The sequence below is a fragment of the Elephas maximus genome, chromosome 26, assembly GCF_024166365.1.
Source record: "Elephas maximus indicus isolate mEleMax1 chromosome 26, mEleMax1 primary haplotype, whole genome shotgun sequence".
Taxonomy (NCBI): Eukaryota; Metazoa; Chordata; class Mammalia; order Proboscidea; family Elephantidae; genus Elephas; species Elephas maximus.
In genome coordinates this window covers 16081263-16101862 of record NC_064844.1, presented here as the reverse complement: position 1 = coordinate 16101862, position 20600 = coordinate 16081263, and the positions used below count along the sequence as shown (strand labels likewise).

The 20600-nt window shown below is 45.3% G+C and overlaps 1 protein-coding gene across 3 annotated transcripts in view; it reads left to right on the top strand.

Moving 5' to 3' along the window:
- PRKCE (protein kinase C epsilon) overlaps positions 1 to 20060 on the top strand; it is a 625949-nt gene extending 605889 nt beyond the window's left edge. For all 3 annotated transcript variants that reach the window (XM_049870334.1, XM_049870335.1, XM_049870336.1), the window contains exon 15: positions 19554 to 20060. In XM_049870334.1, the coding sequence (XP_049726291.1) occupies positions 19554 to 19700 (147 nt within the window). In that variant the 3' untranslated portion in view covers positions 19701 to 20060. The remainder of the gene's footprint in view (positions 1 to 19553) is intronic.
- Positions 20061 to 20600: the final 540 nt, after the last annotated feature.

Genomic DNA, 20600 nt, shown 5'->3' with positions numbered 1-20600 from the left:
TCAGCACTGCGAGGGCAATGGGAAAATGCAGTTTCTTGGTGTGTGTGTGTGGTTTGTGTGGTTTTTTTTAGCACAGCAACAACACTGCTGGCAGAAACCATTGGACTGGTACCTTGTGCTGGGCATAGCACTCAGCACTTTGAGCAGATTACCTCATTTACACCTCACAGCAGTTCACAGTGGAAGGCAGGATGGCACACGCCAGGGACATAGGCCTCGGGGTCAGAACAAGCTGAATAGCCCTGGCTCCAGCCCAGCCAGCTGTGCTCCTGGAGCAAGCTGTTCAAGGCCTCTGGTCCTTGGTTTCCTCGTCTTTAAAATAGGGCTTGTGGCAGTACTTACCTCACAGGGTGGGTGTGAGCGATTAATGAGCCAGGGACGTAATGTACTCAGTGCAAGGCTGGCACCTTGAAAATTCTCAACCATTAGCCTTTATTTTTTTCTTTTTCATGTGAAGAAAGGGAGGCTGTGGCAGGTGCTGTGCTGGTGCAAGAAATACACCCGCGTGGAGCTTCCGGTCTGGCAAATGAGTAGTCTTACTGAATAGGCCATGTTGTAACCACAGCACGGGGAAGGAAAAACACAGAGCAGAGCACACGATGGAGCCCTAACCCGCATGGGGACTGGTTCCTCCAGGAAGGGGCAAGTCCTTCCCCACATGGAAGCTCCAGACTCTGCCCTGTAGTGGCAGCATGGAGGCTTCGTGCAACAGTTTCAGAGCCAATTTGCAGCATTTGAGAGGGGAGTGACAAAAACAAACAGCTGCCATCAAGTACGATTCCCACTCACAGCAACCCCATGTATGTCAGAGTAGAACTGTGCTCCAAAAGGTTTTCAATGGGTGATTTTTCGGGATATAGATGCCAGGCCTTTCTTGTGAGGTACCTCTGGGTGGACTTGAACCTCCAACCTTCCCGTTAGCAGCTGAGTGTGTTAATTATTTGCACCACCAGGGACATGACTCTCATTTTTGTCCTTGGAACAGTGGTGGGTTCAACTGCATAAGGAAGGCCGTTGCTCTCTATTGTTCACTGTGGGCTCTGCAGGATTGATTTCATCAGCCAGGAGCTTGCAAGGCGCCAGCTGTAACCTGGGGCTGCCAGTCCCAGAAGAAGACGCAGCAGGCCCGCCTCACCTGGAGACACTGCCTGGCCAGGGAGCCGAGTCACGGTCACTTAGAGACACCACTAGGCGATTCATGAATTCAAACTGAGTATCACCAAGGGCCAGTGTGCACTATGCAAAAGGCAAAGACTCGTCCCTAATCATGTGGCCCAAAATGGCCCCTACTGGAATTTTTGTTTATACTTTTGTTATTAAATTTTAGAGCCAAATGGTCAGAGCCATAGGTGTGCATTTATGAGGACCTGACAGGCCTGGGAGGGTTTGAGGAGGCAGATACAAGGCAGATACACCCTTCAGAATTGCCTAGAAATGCCTCCTGCCCTAAACGGGATGAAGAAATGAATGTATCTGCGGTGCTAATGTAGTTTCTGGGAGGTGTACATGGTTGACACACTCAGCTGCTAAATGAAAGGTTGGAGGTTTGAGTCCACCCAGAGACACCTCAGAAGAAAGGCCTGGTCATCTACTTCCCAACAATCTGCCCTTGAAAACCGTGGAGCACAGACCTACTCTGGCACACATGGGGTTGCCGTGCGTCAGAGTCAACTCCACAGCAGTTGGTACAGGTAGAGCTAATACTTTGATACAAATGACTTCGCCTGGTCATAGAAGGCCCCTCTGGCTAGACTCTTAGACACAGAGTGTGTGTCTGGGGGGCCTTCCCAACCACTCTCACAGGAGATGCATCAGCCTTCCCACAGAGCACTGTGTGGTCACTGAGTCCAGAAGTAATATCCATGCTGGGTCCTCTGTGCTTTCAGGGCTTTAAGCAAAAGGGGACATTCTAGGCCCTGAGAATACCCAGGGTTTTCTCTTCTATGTGGATTCCTCAGAGAGAATTATCAGACCACTGAGAAATTCAAATTTTTTATAAGGAGAAATTTTTACCTCAGTGTTCTTAACTTAGCAGTGGGGTCACCACCTCCTTTGGACACCTGATACAATGAACTCTTTCTCCAGGAAAGTTCAGATGTGCCCGTACACACAACCCATACCATAGTTCGCAAGGCTCATGGAAGCCCTCCATGGACCCTCTAGGGCAGGGGTCAGAAAACTACGGTCCACGGGCCAAACCCAGCCCGCCACCAGATTTTGTACAGCCCACGAGCTAAGAATGGTTTTTACATTTTTAAATGGTTGAAGAATAATATTGCATAACATATGAAAAGTATATGAAATTTGAATGTGAGTGCCTATAAATAAAGTTTTATTGAAACACACCATGCTCATTCATCTACGTATCATCCATGTTGCCTTTACTGCACAGCAACACAGTGGAGTGCAGTAGTTACAACCAAGATGGTGTGGCCCACAAAGCCTGAAATATTTACTGCCTGGTCCTTTACAGAAAAATTTTGCTGACCCCTGCTCTACAGTTGGGAATCCAGGTTAAGAATGCTTGTTTTAAATTACTTACTATTGCTTAAAATGATTGGGCCGTAGAATTTAGAGGTAGAAATGGCTTTGACAGTCACCTTGAAAAGCTCCTCACTTCACCAAGGGCAGAAAAGGGGTATGTTTCTCGCTTCTGTGGGAACAGGAGACTTTGGGGAGTTGTGTCTTGAGCGCTCCTTTCTTTCCGTAGCTTCTAAATCATCACTGCCTTCCAAAAGAACTTTCGATTGTTGCCCTGAAGTTTTGTTTCAAAAGCACCTATAACAAGTGTTGGGAAGCTTGGTAACAACTTCTTCATGACAGGGATGACCACCGCACCCAATAATGGAGACCCCTGAGGGCTGTGTCTGTAAACCTGTCGCCGTTGAGTCAGTTCCAATCATGGTAACCCCAGGTAGACACCAGCTAATACACAGACAAATTTTAACCGGTCAGACTCCTTTGAGCACCGAAATGTTTGCTGGATGCGAGGGAAGAGGTTGGTGTTAGCTAATAACTAGAAGCCGAGTTTTTTTCTTTTCCCAAAGTAACTCTTCAAATAGAATTTATATATATATTTTTATATATATTAAATATATATTATAGTCTCACAAACAGTAACAAGTCAAGGGAGGGAGGGAAAGGAAATGGTTGAATTCCATCAAACACCTGGCTTGACAGAATTCTAACGTGGTTGTTAAGCATCCCTGGTTGTCGGAGGGAACTTGGTCCATTTTTTAAAAATGTGTCCGTGTATACAGACACCGCCCCAGGAGGACTGAAGCCACTTTTCCTCAGAAGGGGCTCAGAGAGGAGGAGATGGAGCAGATCATGGCTGTGTGGAGGGGGGTGCTCCAGGTCGCAGCCTAAGGCTTGGGTGGCTCTCTATCTCTGCCTACCAGCAAGAGAGCCTGGGGGGCTGACCTGACCCTCTCTTTGGCAAGGGAATGGCCAGGAACCAAGTGAATTTCCATTTTTAAATGCCATGAAGCTAATCATGGTCCTTAAAAAAAGGCAAATGTGTCTTGTCCCATCCCACCACCCCCACCAGCCCCCAAAAGATGGAAGCGACTTTACTAACCAACAAACCGAAGGATTGTGTGACACGTCCAGCCAACATACCATTTATTTAAAAATTGAACTAGTCGGCAATATTTAAAAATTAGGAGATTTAACATGAAAGTGCAGATTGAGGCATTTCTTAGAAATTCAGAAGACCTGGGACGCCTGTGTTTCTGAAAGGCAGTGTCAGCTGGGGTGGGGGCGTGCCGTCCCCAGTCTGCCCAATCTCCACAATCTCCTGTTGCCTCCCACACTGTCTCCTTCACTTTTTGACCTTGTCTGCCCGACAGGCATTGGAGTTTATGCATGCGTACACGTACATGCACGCACACGCACACACGTGCACGCACAGGCACACACACGCCACCCACTACAGAGAAAAGGAGATCGGAGGTACAGCCAGCAGTGATAACAGTAAAATCCATCTTTCTTTCTTCCTTCCTTTTTTTTTTTCCCTACCTGCCTGTTCCAGAAAGTTTAAAGAGGCCTACCAGAATATACAAATTACAAAATATAAATTTAATGTCAGTGGAAATAGAAAAAAAAAACAAGGGTAGGAAAGCAAAAGAATACAGAATGAATATGTGGACCATTCTTTGGGGTGGGCCAAAACATTTGGCTCTTAGCTTTTGCATGAAGATGAAAGCTTAGTTCTAGATTTAGAGTGCAAGGGAGGTAAAGGTATACCAGTTGCCCGGGTGAAACAATGATTACGCCATGGACAAGGACCAAATAGAAATGTCTCCCAAGGATCATCCCAAAGACAAAGCTATTTGTTCTAACTGTACAACTGTGATAAATATTGATGAAGGCGCCATACTGATAATTTACGCTTACTCTATGCCACGCACTGTTCTCACCACTTAAATGTATTATTTCATTTAATCCTTACAGCAGATATATGGGGAGGACTACTGTTTGCCCCATTTTATGGATGAGGAAGCTGAGGCATAGAGAAACTACATAATTTCCTCAAGGCCACAAAGTTTAGTAAGTGGCAGAACCACGAATGGAGCCCAGGCCATCTACAGAGCACACTATTCTACTGAGCTACCCTGCCTCTCAGGAAGTATGGTAGGGGGACATCTAAAGAAGCCAGTGCAGTTCACCAGTATGATTCTCCATGAATTCTTCAACTGGCCCAGTTTTATAAAGACCAATATATATTCAGCTAGATTAGTAAAGAATGTTCACCACGAGCAGTGTGCTCTTTTAAAGAATTGTTTATCTGAGATCAAATTGTCAACAGTAACTCTAAAGCAGAGATGAGAAGTTTAAGGGGTAGTGAGTCTACGTCAATGGTGGTGGAACACTATGGGTAGAGATAGCAAGAATGGTGACACAACGTGGAGAATGTAAACAATGTTATTGAATTGTACCTATAGAAACTGATGAATGGGTATATGTCCTGCTGTGTATATTTTCCACAAAATTAAATTTTTTTTTAAAAAGACCAATATAAAATATGTAAGGAGGGGCATGAAAATGAGAAGGAATGCCCATATACAGCATGAACTTGAGAGGAGGCTAAAGCCGGAGTAACCTTAGGGTCCTAAGGAGACTTTTAGACCACATAAAGACCTTTTGAAACCATTGAGAAGAAGAAGAAGAAAGAGACCTCCTGCTCCTTCACACAGAGGGACTCAACCAGGCTGCATACCAGAATCACTCACGGAGCTTTAAAAACTACAGAGGCTTGGGCCCACACCTGGAGATTCCAGTTCCAATTCTGTAGGTCAAGGTCAGGCCCAAGGAGCCCTGGTGGTACAGTGGTTAAGCATTCCACTGCTAACAGTAAGGTCAGCTGTTCAAATCCACCAGCCGCTCCACAGGAGAAAGATGTAGCAGTCTGCTTCCACAAAGATTACAGCCTTGGAAGCCCCATGGGGCAGTTCTACCCTGTCCTATAAGGTGGCTATGAATTGGAATTGACTCAATGACAACAGGTTTAAGGCAGATATTACCAGAAGCTTTTAGATGTTTTCATGAGAAGATAGTTTGTGGACACTTAGGGAAGAAAATGATAATCAATGGAGCCAATTAACTTTATTTCTAGACTAATAAACCAGGGTAATCCTGCAGGCATTATGTATCTTTATTCCGGAAAAGCAATTGAAAGAGCTCTCATTATCTTATGAACAAGATGAAAAAAGTGACTATGGCTGGTTATTCACAATTGATTTATCAACCATACCCTCAAAGAGTGCTGACGGAATTTGATGTCAACTTTGTGACAGGAGAGGGCTGAGTCCCTGGGTGGTACAAATGGTTAAATGCTAGACTACTAACCAAAAGGTTGGCGGTTCACACCTGCCCAGAGATGCCTCAGAAGACAGGCCTGGCAATCTGCTTCCGAAAGGTCACAGCCTTGAAAACCCTATGGAGCCCAGTTCTACTCTGCACACATGGGGTCGCCATGAGTTAGAATCAACTCAACAGCAACTAACAACGACATTTATAGAGGCGACGTCAAAGGGCTGTGACCCTGCCTCTTTCTTGATAGACTGAAGGCATGCCAATTAAATTTCATGATAAAAAAAGCTAAAGGGTATAGCAGTTATGATGGATGACAGCATTAAAATGACATTTGCATAAAATTTTAGAGCTTACCTGGGCTTCCCTGATATTTTCTCATATAGCACTCAACAAGCTAGGAATACTTTATCATCCTCACTTTCTAGGTAAATAAACTAAGACTCAGAGAGGCAAGTTACAGAATCAATATTTATGGTAATCTTGAAAGGCTAGAAAAACGTACCAGAATAAACAAGAAATCAAGATTAAATATAAAGGATTACATTTGAGTTAAAAAAAAAAAAAATCAGTCTCAAGAAAACAAGGTTTGGGTTCATTGGATTGATTAACTAAGATAGTATCAGTGCTTTATCACAGTTACTTAAGAGTTGATAAAACATTGACGCTGTCTTTGACAACATCAGTGTGAGAGTCTCTACCAAATATACCATGGACTGCCAAAAGAACAAACAAATCTGTCTCGGAAGAAGTGCAGCCAGAATATTCCTTAGAGGTGAGCATGGCAAGCCTGCATCTTATATACTTTGGACATGTTGTCAGGAGGGATCAGCCCCTGGAGAAGGACATCATGCTTGGCAGAGTACAGGGTCAGCGGAAAAGTGGAAGACCCTCAACGAGGCGGATTGACACAGTGGCTGCAACAATGAGCTCAAGCATAACAACGATTGTAAGGATGGCTCAGGACCGGGCAGTGTTTGGTTCTGTTGTGCATAGGGTCGCTATGAGTCGGAACTGACTCGACGGCACCTAACAACAACAACAACAACCAAGTACAGGTAACACACTGCACTTGGCATTGCTCAGACCATGAGGTCTGGAATTGAGCAGTCAACCCTGGCCACCCCTTTGGAAGGTGATGGATTGAAAACAAAAAACAGCAGGGAACCACCAAGGGCCAGTGAGAAGATGGGTACTTTCAAAGGTTTCATAGGTAGCCCAGTACCAGACCAACTCTTGGCTCTTTTCAACCTGTTTTCTTTTTTTTTTTAATTGAACTTTAGATGAAGGTTTACAGAACAAACTAGTTTCTCATCAAACAATTAGTGCACACATTGTTGTATGACATTGGCTAACAACCCCATGACGTGTCAACACTCTCCCTTCTCAATCCTGGGTTCCCTATTACCAGCTTTTCTGTTTCTGCCTGCTTTCCAGTCCCTGCCCCAGAGCTGGCGCGTCCCTTTAGTCTTGTTTTGTTCCATTGGCCTGTTCAGACTTTGGCTGAAGGGTGAACCTCAGGAGTGACCTCGTTACTGAGCTGAAAGGGTGTCCAGGGCCATACTCTCAGGGTTTCTCCAGTCTCTGTCAGGCCAGTAAGTCTGGTCTTTCTTTTTGAGTTAGAATTTTGTTCTACATTTTTCTCCAGCTCTGTCTAGGACCCTCTATTGTATCCCTGTCAGAGCAGTTAGTAGTGGTAACCAGGCACCATCTAGTTGTACTGGACTTAGTCTGGTGGAGGTCATGGTAGATGTGGTCCATTAGTCCTTTGGACTAATTTTTCCCTGTGTCTTTAGTGTTCTTCATTCTTCCTTGCTCCTGAAGGGATTAGACCAGTGGAGTATTCTAGATGGCTGCCCATAGGCTTTTAAGACCCGAGGTGCTACTCGCCAAAGTAGAACGTAGAACATTTTTTTTATAAACTCTGTTATGCCAATTGAGCTAGATCTTCCCTGAGACCATGGTCCCCACAGCCCTCAGCCCAGCAGTTTGGTCCCTCAGGGAGCTTGGATGTGTCTTCGGAGCTACCATGACCTTGCCTTGTACAGGCTGTGCTGGCTTCTCCAGTGTTATGTGTACTCTCTTACCCTTTATCAAAGTTACCACTTATCTCTTGTCTATTTAGTGTTTTTCTGTTCCCATCCCTCCCCTCCCTCATAACCATCAAAGATTGTTTCTTTTTGTGTGTGAACCTTTTCGTGAGTTTTCACAGTAGTGGTCCCATACAATATTTGTCCTTTCGTGATTGACTGATCTCACTCAGCATAATGCCCCCCAGATTCATCCATGTTATGAGATGCTTCGCAGATTCTTCATTGTTCTTTATAGTTGAGTAATACTCCATTGTGTGCATGTACCAGTTTGTTTATCCATTCATCTGTTGATGGGCATCTAGCTTGTTTCTATCTTTTCACTATGGTGAACAATACCGCAATGAACATGTCACCCTGTTTTCTAAAAAGAAAATCCAAAAGTAGGACCCAATTCTTAATAAAATTAAAACAGGGGAGATTAAGTTTAGAGAAATTTCTAGGTAAGTGAGAGTTAACTTGAATTTCCATTCCAGCTCTCTCTCATTTTTTTTTCTTTTTTGGCCAGGCAAGGCACTATTAAGTTCTGCCCTCCCTATTTCATTAACTTCATGCACGTGGCTGTGTGTGTAAATACATATGCTCCATTAATTAGAATGTATGGGTATCATGAGTAAAGATCCAGTTAATTGATGTTGAGACCTAATTCTTTAGGGTCTTGCTTTTTCTTTTAGAAAATATTATTTAAAAGAGGAAAATGGAGCTTAGACGAGAATATTGACATTTCAAAGTTAGGAGGAATTGGGGGCTTTGACTGTCAAAGTGAATGAAATGATTTCTAGCAGGTGAATATTAAGTGTCTGCTGTATACTCTGGAGCCCCTGGGTGGTGCAAACAGTTAACGCGCTTGGCTGCTAACCAAAAGGTTGGAGGTTTAAGTCCACCCAGAGGTGCCCGAGAAGAAAAGCCTAGCAATCAAATTCCAAAAAATCAGCCATTGAAAACCCTACGGAGCACAGTTCTGCCCTGCACACATGGGGTTGTTACATGAGCTGGAGTTGACTCAACAGCGAATGGCTGTGTACCTTGCTCTGGATAGGCACCTTGAGGGATGCAAGAGTAAAACAGAACACCCAAAGTACTCCCCAGCCCCCAAATGAGTGATTCAGACAGTGCCGTGGGAGCTGGGAGGGGGACGAGGTGGGGGAGAGGGTGGCAGCAGGGAGAACTTACGAGGGAGTTGGAACCTGACATGGGACCTAGAGGAAGACTGGCGCCTGGAGGTGGTGTGGAGACGGCATGTCTCCCCAGCACAGGTTTTGGCTGCACCCATGGGCTAGGGAGCCTGTGGTTTAGGGTCACTCTGCTACTTCTGCTCTTGCTGCGATGCCAAGCCGAGGTTAAGAGGAGGGCAGAGGACTGCAAGGCAGCCACGTGGAAGCAGCCCCATGCCCCAGTCTGTAAGATCGGGGAGTTTCATCTGCTGACCTCCTTCCTGGTAATCAGAGGAAGACAGAAGCAGAAATGGCTGACTCTTCCGAAAGCTGTGTTTGTGATTTCAGCACAGTGTGGGCCATGTGAGAATTGCACTAGCCAGACAGGAAGCAAGCATTCAGGCCACCTGCCCATCTCACTGCTGGGACCCAAACACCACCCCAGGTGGCTGAGCACCCTAACCTTGGTTGCCTGGGGGTGACCTTTAAAGCAAGCCCCGTGCCTTTGTGTCTGAGACGCAGTTTCTCAGGGGGATCTGGTGTGCTCATAACTCTACTTCCCTAAGGTCTGCGCTCCCACCCCAACTGCAGACGCAAAAAATGTATCCTTTCCCCAACGTCTGTGCCAGATCTCTCAAATCTAAGACCTTCTATCTCTAAGGCATTCCAAAGAGAATAGGAACATTGTTTACCCCCAACACCAACACAAAAGTTAGGGCCATACCTACCAAGTCCCGAAACTCCCCTTAGCCCATCTGTCCTGATGAAATTCTCCCAAACCCTGGTTGAACCCCTTTCTGTTCCTATCCTGAACCAGAAATAGGGAGCCCTAGCACCCCAAGCTTATGGTTCTGAGTGAGGAAACCCCATCGATTACACCTAAGCCAAAAACCAAATCCACTGCCATCAAGTCAGTTCCGACTCATGGCAATCCCATGCTTTATGGAGTAGAACTGAGCTCCGTCTTGGCTGTAACCTTTACAGAAGTAAGGTATTTCTTCTGCAACACTGTTGGGTGGGTTCAAACTGCCAACCTTTCACTTAGCAGCTGATCACAAACCACTTGTGCTACCCAGGAACCTAGTTACACCTACCAAAAAGCCAAGCCCATTGCCATTGAGTCGATTCCGACCTACAGTGATCCTAGAGGACAGAGAACTGCCCCAGAGGGTTTCCAAGAAGCAGCTGGTGAATTCAAACCGTCAGCTTTTTAGTTGGCAGCCTGAGCTCTTAACCAAGGCGCCTGATTTCCTGTGCCCTCAGGGCTTGATGAAGGTCTGGGCTGCGTCTTTCCATTTCCTTCGTTAGTAAAGCCTTGACCTTCTCCCCTCTCAGCCTCCACTTCCCAAAATGAAAAGCTCCTTTGACAGGAAAGCCGCCACTGATCCTGGCCCCAGATCACTTTCCTGGCTCTCAGTAAATAGCAACAAAAGAGGTGCATTCCTTCATTGTTCGTTCAGCAGGTGTTTACTGAGCCCTCACTACATGGCAGGCATTGCACTAGGCTGGGGATGACACGGTGACTTCAACCCAGTCCCCACCCACAAGGAGCTCACAGATGAGTTGAAAAGTATCAAGAGGAGGCCATGCAGGGTGAGAAGTGCTGAGATAAGAAAAGGAAAGCTGATGGAGGTGCCCAAAAGAGGATTCGTTGGAACCAGTCTTGGAGGGAAAAGGAAGGCTTCCTAAAGGAGGAGACATCTAAGCTGAGATCAGAAAGGTGAGTGGAGGTCAGCTAGGTGACAAGGACATGGGGACAGAAGGTAAGGAGGGGACAGTGTTCCAAGTATGTGCAAAGGCTTGGGGCAGGAGGAAGCCATGAGTCCGGGAGCTTCCTGGTTCGCAAGGCCAGAGAGATGAAGCTGAAGAAGTCAGTAGGGGCAAGATGCCTTAGAGGGAGGGGAGAGTAAGAGCGTGGCAATGGGGCACTCCTGAAGACTCCCAGTACTAGGAAGTACCAAAAGGTTCAGGCAGGCCCGACTCATGCTAGTTCAGGATCTGAGACATATAGAAAAATGTCTCAGTCTCTACTTTTAAGAAGCTCATAGCGTTGACAGGCAGATGACTGAAAAGCCAGTCAGTCACACAGCCAGACTGTGCACAATGCCTGTCCACACACACACGTGCTAGGATTCAGAGGCAGGACAGGAACTCACATTATTAGGTGCCCACTAAATGAGATGGATTGACACAGTGGCTACAACATTGGGCTCAAGCATAACAATAATTGTGAGGGTGACATAGGACTAGGCAGTGTGTCATTCTGATGTACATAGGATCACTGTGAGTCGGAACTGACTCGATGGCACCTAACAACAACAAGAAGTACGTGTCAGAGGAACCCTAGTGGCGTCGTGGCTAAGTACTCAAGGCCAACAGAAAGGTCAGTGTTTCGAACCCACCAGCTGCTCCATGGGAGAAAGATGTGGCAATCTGCTCCCGTAAAGATGGAAACCCTACAGGGCAGTTCTGTTCCATCCTATGGGGTTGTAGTGAGTGAAGCAACTCGATGGCAGCAGGGTGTCTCAGGATCTGCACCAAAGCACCTAACATCCGGCATCTCATTTTGTTATCAAAGCAGCCTCAAAACTAAAACCAAACCCACTGCCGTCAAGTTAATTACAAATCATAGCAACCCTGTAGAACAGAGCAGAACTGCCCCATAGGGTTTCCAAGGCTGTAATCTTTACCGGAGCGGACTGCCACATCTTTCTTCCATGGAGCAGCTGGTGGGCTCAAAATGCTGACCTTTCAGTTAGCAACCAAGCACTTAATCATTGCACTACCAGGGCTCTTCAAAGCAACCTGTGGGGAGCTTTTTACTACCTTACTTTATAGACAAAAAGACCAAGGCTCAGAGAAATTAACTTCACACAGTGCCGCATAACCAGGAAGGGGCAGTACCAGGATGAGAATTCAGCCAGTGCTCTTTCTCCCACTCCATACAGCCTCCCCTAAGTGTGGGCACAGGATGGGGAAAGGCTTCCCAGAGGAGGTAGGGTCTGAAGACTTAGAATGTTGTTCCTTGTGTCCCGGTGTAACCTCTCAGGTGGTGCAGTGTGGGTTGAGCCTGGCATTTAGGCTTCAGGGGAGGCATGTGTAATAACTGAGGCTCAGGCTAGACAGGGAGTGTCGCTGGGAGTTTGCCCGCTGAGAACCTTGGAGTCTGGTGCCTGCTCTGCTAGGAAGGCAACAGCTTTTCAAAGACTGAGATCAGTGAGTAAAGAATACAACACCTGGTCCTCTCCAAATTTGAGTGTGCTGTGCTACCTACATGCCATAAACAGGGGGTGGAGTTTCCCAGAAATATTTGCTTTGGGAAACTTTGTGAGTCTCTAAGGTTAAAAGCCAGGATTTACACGTAGTTGGTTATTTGAACTGGAAATGGGTAACTGACCCACACCTAAAATGTCTCCAAGGAAAATAGGGCCTGGGTCAGGTTGCTTAAGGAGGCGAGTGAGCCAAGTATGTTTTTCTACAGAGGTCATGAAGAATGGTACATTTACTCGAGAGCCACAGATGATTCTGGAACACTGAGAAGCCTAGAGCTGAGCCAGGTGGTTCTCCAAGCTTGCCCACCATGGAGCTAGAGGTCCCCTGTAATAACGCCCCTAGCTGTATTGATTTACCCTGGCTCCCTGGTATATGGTCAGAGACTTGTGGAATTTGGACATTCTGTGGAATCTAGTCCCATTAATACACTCAGTTGTCCTTAGGAAATGAAATCAGTTCTGTGACTAATGGACACTAATGAGTGATAGATAAAGGACACATGATTAGGTAAACTGGGAAAGCCAAAGCCAGAGAATTCACAGGTTGGCCCAGGTCCTTCGTATACATATCCCCCTTTACTAACATACAGTTAAGAGGGAACCTAGGAAGAGGCGGGCCTGACCCTGGGGATACAGGAGACCTGGGCACAGCCCATTCTTGGCAATGTTCCAAATTGGGTTTTCCTCCTGCCCATCTGTCTATTTATCATACTGTGGTGGCTTGCATATTGCTGTGATGCTGGGAACTATGCCATTGGTATTTCAAATACCAGCAGGGCCACCCATGGTGGACAGGTTTCAGCAGAGCTTACAGACTAACACAGACTAGGAAGAAGGACCTGGTAATCTACTTCTAAAAAAATTGGCCAGTGAAAACCTTATGAATAACTGCAGAACATTGTCTGATATAGTGCCAGAAGATGAGCTTCTCATGTGGCAGGCACTCAAAATACAGTTGGGGAAGAGTTGCTTCCTCAAAGTAGAGTTGACCGTAATAATGTGGGTGGAGTAAAGCTTTTGGGACCTTCCTTTGCTGATGTGGTTTGACTCAAAATGAGAAGAAACAGCTACAAACATCCATTAATAATCAAAATGTGAAATGTACAAAATATGAACCTAGGAAAATTGGAAGTCATCAAAAATGAAATGGAACACCTAAAGATGAGTATACTAGGCCTTAGTGAGCTGAAATGGACTGGTATTGGCCATTTTAAATAGGATAATCATACGGCCTACTATGCCAGGAATGACAAATTGAAGAGGAATGGCATCATATTCACCATCAAAAAGAACATTTCAAGATCTATCCTGAAGTACAACACTGTGAGTGATAGGATAATATCTACATGTCTACAAGGAAGACTAGTTATATAATTATTACTTAAACACACATCAACCACTAATGCCAAAGAGGAAGAAATTAAATATTTTTATGAACTTCTGCGATCTGAAATTTATCAAACATGCAATCAGGATGCATTGATAATTACTAGTGATTGTAATGCAAAAGTTGGAAACAAAGAAGAAGGATTAGTATTTCAAAAATATGGCCTTCATGATAGAAACAACGCTAAGGATCACATGACGTAATTTTTCAAGACAAATGACATCTTCATTGCAAATACCTTTTTTCAACAACGTAAGTGGTGACTGTACACATGAACCTCACCCTATGGAATACACAGGAATCAAATACACTATATTTGTGGAAAGGGAAGATGGAGAAGCTCAATATCATCAGTCAGGACAAGGCCAGGAGGTGACTGAGGAACAGACCATCAATTGCTCATGTGCAAGTTCAAGTTGGAGCTAAGGAAAATTAAAACACTTCCATGAGAGCCAAAGTATGACCTTAACTATATCCCATCTGAATTTAGAGACCATCCCAAGAACAAATTTGACGCACTGAACATTAATGACTGAAAACCAGACAAACTGTAGGAAGATATCAAGGACATCTTACATGAAGAAAGCAAGAGGTCATTAAAAAGACAAGAAAGAAAGAAAAGACCAAAATAAATGTCAGGAGAGACTCTGAAACTTGCTTTTCAACATAGAGTAGCTAAAGCAAACAAAAGATATGATGAAGTAAAAGAGCTGAACAGAAGATTTCAAAGGGTGGTTTGAGAAGATAAAGTAAAGTATTATAATGAAATGTGCAAAGATCTAGAGTTAGAAAAACAAAAAGGAAGAACACGTTTGACATTTCTCAAGGTGAAAGAACTGAAGAAAAAGTCAACCCTCAAATTGCAATATTGAAGGATTCTGTGGGCAAAAACAACACAGGAAGCATCAAAATAAGGTGGAAGGAATACAGAGAGTCACTGTACCAAAAAGAATTGGTCTAAAAGATTGTACAGGTCCATAAAACAAAACGAGTCTAAAGGGGCACACCAGCCCAGGGCAAGGACTAGAAGGCAGAAGGCAGAAGGGGACAGGAAAGCTGGTAATGGGGAACCCAAGATCAAGAAGGGAGAGTGTTGAGATGTCGTGGAGTTGTTAACCAATGTCGTAAAACAATATGTGTACTATTTAATGAGAAACTAGTTCGTTCTGTAAACCTTCATTTAAAGTGCAGTTTTAAAAAATTGGTCGACATTCAACTATTTCAGGAGGTAGCATATCATCAAGAACTGATGGCACTGAAGGAAGAAGTCCAAGCTGCACTGAAGGTATTGACGAAAAACAAGGCTCCAGGAACTGATGGAATACCAACTGAGATGTTTCAACAAACAGATGTGATGCTGGAAGAGCTCACTTGTCTATGCCAAGAAATTTGAAAGACACCTTCTGGCCAACGAACTGGAAGAGATCCATATTTGTGCCTATTCCCAAGAAAGATGATCCAACAGAATGAGGACATTATCGAACAATATCATTGATAACACATGCAAGTAAAATTTTGCTGAAAAGATAATTCAAAAGTGGTTGCAGAAGTACATCAACATGGAAGTGCCAGAAATTCAAGCCAGATTCAGAGGAGGACGTGAAACAAGGGATATCATTGCTGATGTCAGACGGATCTTGGTTGAAAGCAGAGAATACCAGAAAGATGTTTACCTGTGTTTTATTGACTCTGAGAAGGCATTTGACTTTGTGGATCATACCAAATTATAGATAACATTGTGAAGAATGGGAATTCCAGAACAGTTAATTGTGCTCATGAGGAACCTGTACATACACAGTTATTCAAACAGAACAAGGGGATACTGTGTGGTTTAAAATTAAGAAAGGTGTGTGTCAGGGTTGTATCCCTTCACCATACTTACTCAATCTGTATGCTGAGCAAATAACCTGAGAAGCCAGGCTATATGAAGAAGAAAGCAACATCAGTTAACAACCTGCAATATGCAGATGACACAAGCTTTCTTGCTGAGAGGACTTGAAGCACTTTCTGATAAAGATCAAAGGCCACAGCCTTCAGTATGGATTACACCTCAACATAAGGAAAACAAAAATTCTCACAACTGGACCAATAAGCAGCATCGTGATAAACAGAGAAAATATTGAGGTTGTCAAGAATTTCATTTTACTTGGGTCCACAATCAACACCCATGGAAGCAACAGACCCAAAATCAAATGACGCATTGCGCTGGGCAAATCTGCTGTAAAAGGCCTCTTTAAAAAGTAAGATGTTACTTTGAAGACAAAGGTGCACCTAATCCAAGCCATGGTATTTTCAGTCGCCTATTAATTTTTTTTTTTTTTTATTATGCCATAGTGGTTAAGTGCTACGGCTGCTAACCAAAGGGTCGGCAGTTCGAATCTGCCAGGTGCTCCTTGGAAACTCTGTGGGGGCAGTTCTACTCTGTCTTATAGGGTCGCTATGACTCGGAATCGACATGACGTCACTGGGTTTGGTTTTTTGGTTTGGGATTATGCATGACATGGACAATGAATAAGGAAGACCAAAGAAGAACTGATGATTTTGAATTATGGTTTTGGCGAAAAACATTGAATATACTGTGGATTGCCAGAAAAATGGACACATCTGTCTTGGAAGAAGTACAGCCGGAATCTCTTTAGAAGCAAGGATATCGAGATTTCATCTCACCTACTTTGAACGTGCTATCAGGAGGGATCAGTCCCTGGAGAAGGACATTATGCCTGGTAAAGTAGAGGATCAGCAAAAAAGAGGAAGATCTTCAATGAGATGAACTGACACAGTGGCTGCAACAATGGGCTCAAACATAGCAACCATTGTGAGGACGACACAGGACCGGGCAGTTTTTGTTCTTGTTGTTTTACGTAGGGTCACTATGAGTTGGAACAGACTGGACAGCGCCTAACAACAATAATCTGCCCCATTCCTTGCCTCTCTTCATCGTCTTCCATGCCTACTTCTTCCTACTGCCCTTTCCCTCTGGCCCCCAGTAAGGCTGACCCTTTGTTGCTTTCTGAGATGACAGTACTTCCCAAGTCATTGCCCCACTCTTCCATCTGTGCACTCGGTTTTGCACAGCACCCCAGGCCCATACTCTGCAGATATAGGGCCCTTCCTTGCTGACCCCTGCTCCACAAGGATGGATAACCCATCCCTCTTTCAATAGAGATCTTTAGAAGAGGAGTCACCACACCCTTTCCCCAGGCATTCACCCAGCCAAGTCCAGCACGTGTCACTGGGGGGATGGTTTTTGTTCTTCCTTTCTGATGGCTTTTGCTGTCGGCCCTCTCTGCACAGGCTCCCCCCTTCCCGCCCCCCACCACCCCACCCCACCACCCTTTAATTTCTCTGTACACACTGGAGAAGGAGAACAGATGGTCCTCTTGCTCTGGGCCGGGTCCTCCTGGCTGACATGACTAAACCACTCCTTGGCTTTCTCATTTTAAGGGGCAACAAAGGACATCCTCTCCTACAGGTCCTAGTTTCTATTGCTTGGGTTTTCTGTGCCTCTGCCTCCCCTCCAAGCACCCTGATACCGACTGAACTATGCAGCTCTAACTCAGAGAGAAGAGCCCAAGCAGGATAGAGGGATGCTGAACAATTAGAAACATGGGTTCATCCTGATCCATGCTGTTTCCCTGATTCTGCTGGGAATCTGGGGCAGTCAGAAAATGGGCTCCCCTGCCCCTGACCTACAGCCCTCCTTCCTCCATGCCTGCCTACTAGCAAGCCTTTCCAGCTTTGTTTTTAGCCTGGCGTCTTTACCTAAATGCCTCCTGGTTGAGCTGGACTCTCCCTATGTCTTCCCATTCCTCCTGTGTCCATATTTCCAGACCTTCATGCTATGGGAGGCACTATGATGAGACGGGGATTTGAGACTGGCTCTGCTGTTGACTAGTTGGGTGGTTCTGGGCAAGTCAACAAACCTTTCTGAGCCACAGTTTCTTACCTGTAAAATCAGGAAAATACTACCAAGAATCAAATGAGCAAGTGTGAAGGTGCTTTAGAAATTATAAAGCAGCACTTCCCAAAAGATGCTAATAGGGTCTTAAAAGGAAGAAAAATAAAGTTTGGGGTCAAGATTGGGAAAGGCTGGCCTAAACAAAATGAACCAAACTTCTTTACTATAGGACTTCCCCTAGCCTTTCATTTGCCAATGGACATTGCAAATCTCCATAAGTAGGGTACAAAATATAACTTTTGTCTGAGAACCAATTGTTTCATGGACTGCATATTAACATCTTCTAGGTGACTGGCTTCCACAGAATTTAGCGTATATTAATATTATTCTTCATAAATAATAATGCTAATCTGTCCACAAGACTTATTTCGTCCCCAATGCTGGGTAATGCTAATTAATGTGTCCAAAAAAGGAGTGCCTGAGCTCCTTCAATCTGCTCAACATTGTACAATGTACTGAGGGAAAAGGGGACTTGGCATTGAAGGCCTCTGCAGTCCACCCTTCCCTCCCACCATCTCCACACTGGACTCTGCCCCGGGTAACTGGGCATAATGACTGTCCTATGTGCACACCTTCTGTGTTCTTGCCCACCCCCAACCCCATTCCCATCTTTCTCCCTGCCAAGGTGCCTTCCTCCCCTGGCTCTACCAACACAATTGTAACCCATTTCTCAAGCCTGAGCCCAAGCCCTGACTTTTCAATGCAGGTTTTTCTAGCCAGTACAATGTGTTCAAGACAGGACTCCTGGCTACCCAGCTAGATTGTAAACCTTCTAAAGGCAGACAGCATTATTTACACTTCCCAGTTTCTTCCAAAACCTAGGATTTGTTTGTGTATTGATTAATTGCTGCCCTTTATCTCCAGCCCCTAAGGACCGCAAGCCATGCAGCCCTTTTTTAGGCAACTTGAACCTCCAGCTGGGTATGGGTCCTTCTGAGCTGGATAGTCAGTATCAGTTTGCTGGGAGTTTTATGCATTCAAAAGATGCAGATTGAGTAAGACAAGGTCCTACCTTTAAGGACCTCTTGGTCTAGACAAAAAAACATAAACATGTCATTGCAAGTCAGTGTGTTGAGTATACTAGAAATAATGTGGGAACTTAGAATAGGGTTTATGGCGAGAGCATGTGGGGATCAAGGAAGGCTTCTCAGATGAAGGTTCTGCTCCCACCCACCCTCCTGCTTACAAAGAGGACGTCATTTGGAGCAGACATGGCCAGTTTATGGGGATCTACCTACAGGGAAGGAGTCCTTGGGTCGCGCAAATGGTTGATACACTGGGTTGCTAATTTAAAATTTGGCGGTCCACCAGAGGCACCTCAAAAGAAAGTCCTACTCATCGACTTCCAAAAAATCAGCCATTGAAAATCCTATGGAGCACAGTTCTGCTCTGACACACATGGAATGGCCATGGGCCAGAATCTTTTTAAAGGCAGCTGGTTTACCTAGAAGGAAGAAAGACCTATGGAGACTATATGGAGGGAGAATTCACGTTTGTTCCCTGGGTCTCCGGCTCCTCAGTGGAGCCAAAGGATTATGGCAGATTCCGGAAGAGGAAGTATGAAAGAGGAGCTTTGCATCCCACTCTCATTAAACACACACACAAACACACACACACAGTGTCTGTGGGCATCCCACTTCCCTGCTTTTCCATCACACCCTCTCACCCCTCTTCCTTCTCACCTTGACTCATTCTTCTTCTCCTCTGTCACCTCCTGGTCCTGGGGCCATCCATCCTTACGTCATTGGAACAGCCCGGTCTGCTCTCAGTAGCTAGTGGCCTGCTTTGCCATGAGGATGGTCAGTTCGATACTCCCTCTGGGGGGCTCTGGAGGAGAAGGTCAGCCTTGAGTCAGTGCTTTCTCTTTTTTTCCCACAGAAAACCAAAAGAGACGTCAATAACTTTGACCAAGACTTTACCCGGGAAGAGCCGGTACTCACGCTCGTGGATGAAGCGATTGTGAAGCAGATCAACCAGGAGGAATTCAAAGGCTTTTCCTACTTTGGTGAAGACCTGATGCTGTGAGAGGCCGCTCCAGGTGGAGGTTCTCGATGCTGCAAGAAGGGGTGCCGAGAAAATTCCTGCTTTCTAAAGGCTCAGAAGGTCATGAATTATTTCTCCCCGGAGCCCCAATCCCATTTACGCTATCTATTTATTGCACCCCCATACCCAGGCCAGCTCCCCTCTCCTTCTACCTGGTGACCAAAAGGCACTCTTGGTTCCTGCCTTGCCAGTAATGCAGAACCATGTTGGGTCAGAAGTCAGCTGTACACACTGCCATGCTTGGACTGTTGGCAAGCCTGGTTTCACTCCTCAGGGTCACCTGGCAATGAAGCAACTTCTAGTCCTTTAACTGCAAAAAAAAAAAAAAAAAAAAAAAAACAAGCAAGAACGCTCTGGCTCTGCTATTGGACATAGAGGGCCTGACCACCCTCGCTTCTCATCCCTCCTGTGTCCGGCCTGCCACTCCCTGCCCTTCTGTCCAGGAGAAGAGACAGATGCTCCTTCAGCATAGGGCTGGGTGCCTTCAGGGTGTGCCCTAAGAGGGGAGGGAGGCTGGGAGGGATGCAGGTGGCTAGTTGTGTCAGTTTGCTCTGGAATGGCTAATTCTTGCTTGCTTTGGTGTTAGCTGTTGGGCATGCCAAAGTCTTGTAAGTCTGTTATCTCGTGGAAGAAATCACTCTTTTAATGGGGAAAAAAAAAGGATCTTGAACTCTGTTAACCCTTGGAACATGTAAAATGCACTTCCTAATTGGCCAAAAGATATAAATTCCAGTTAATACAGGTAGATATTAAAGGGCTAATGTACAGTGAGTAACCAGTTGTCCAAGGTTTATGCTATGAATGCCTCAGTGGCAATGAGGGCTATCCGAGTTCAGAGAGAAGGAAGCCAGTAGTGCTCCTTGTTATTAAAGTTCTCCCTGG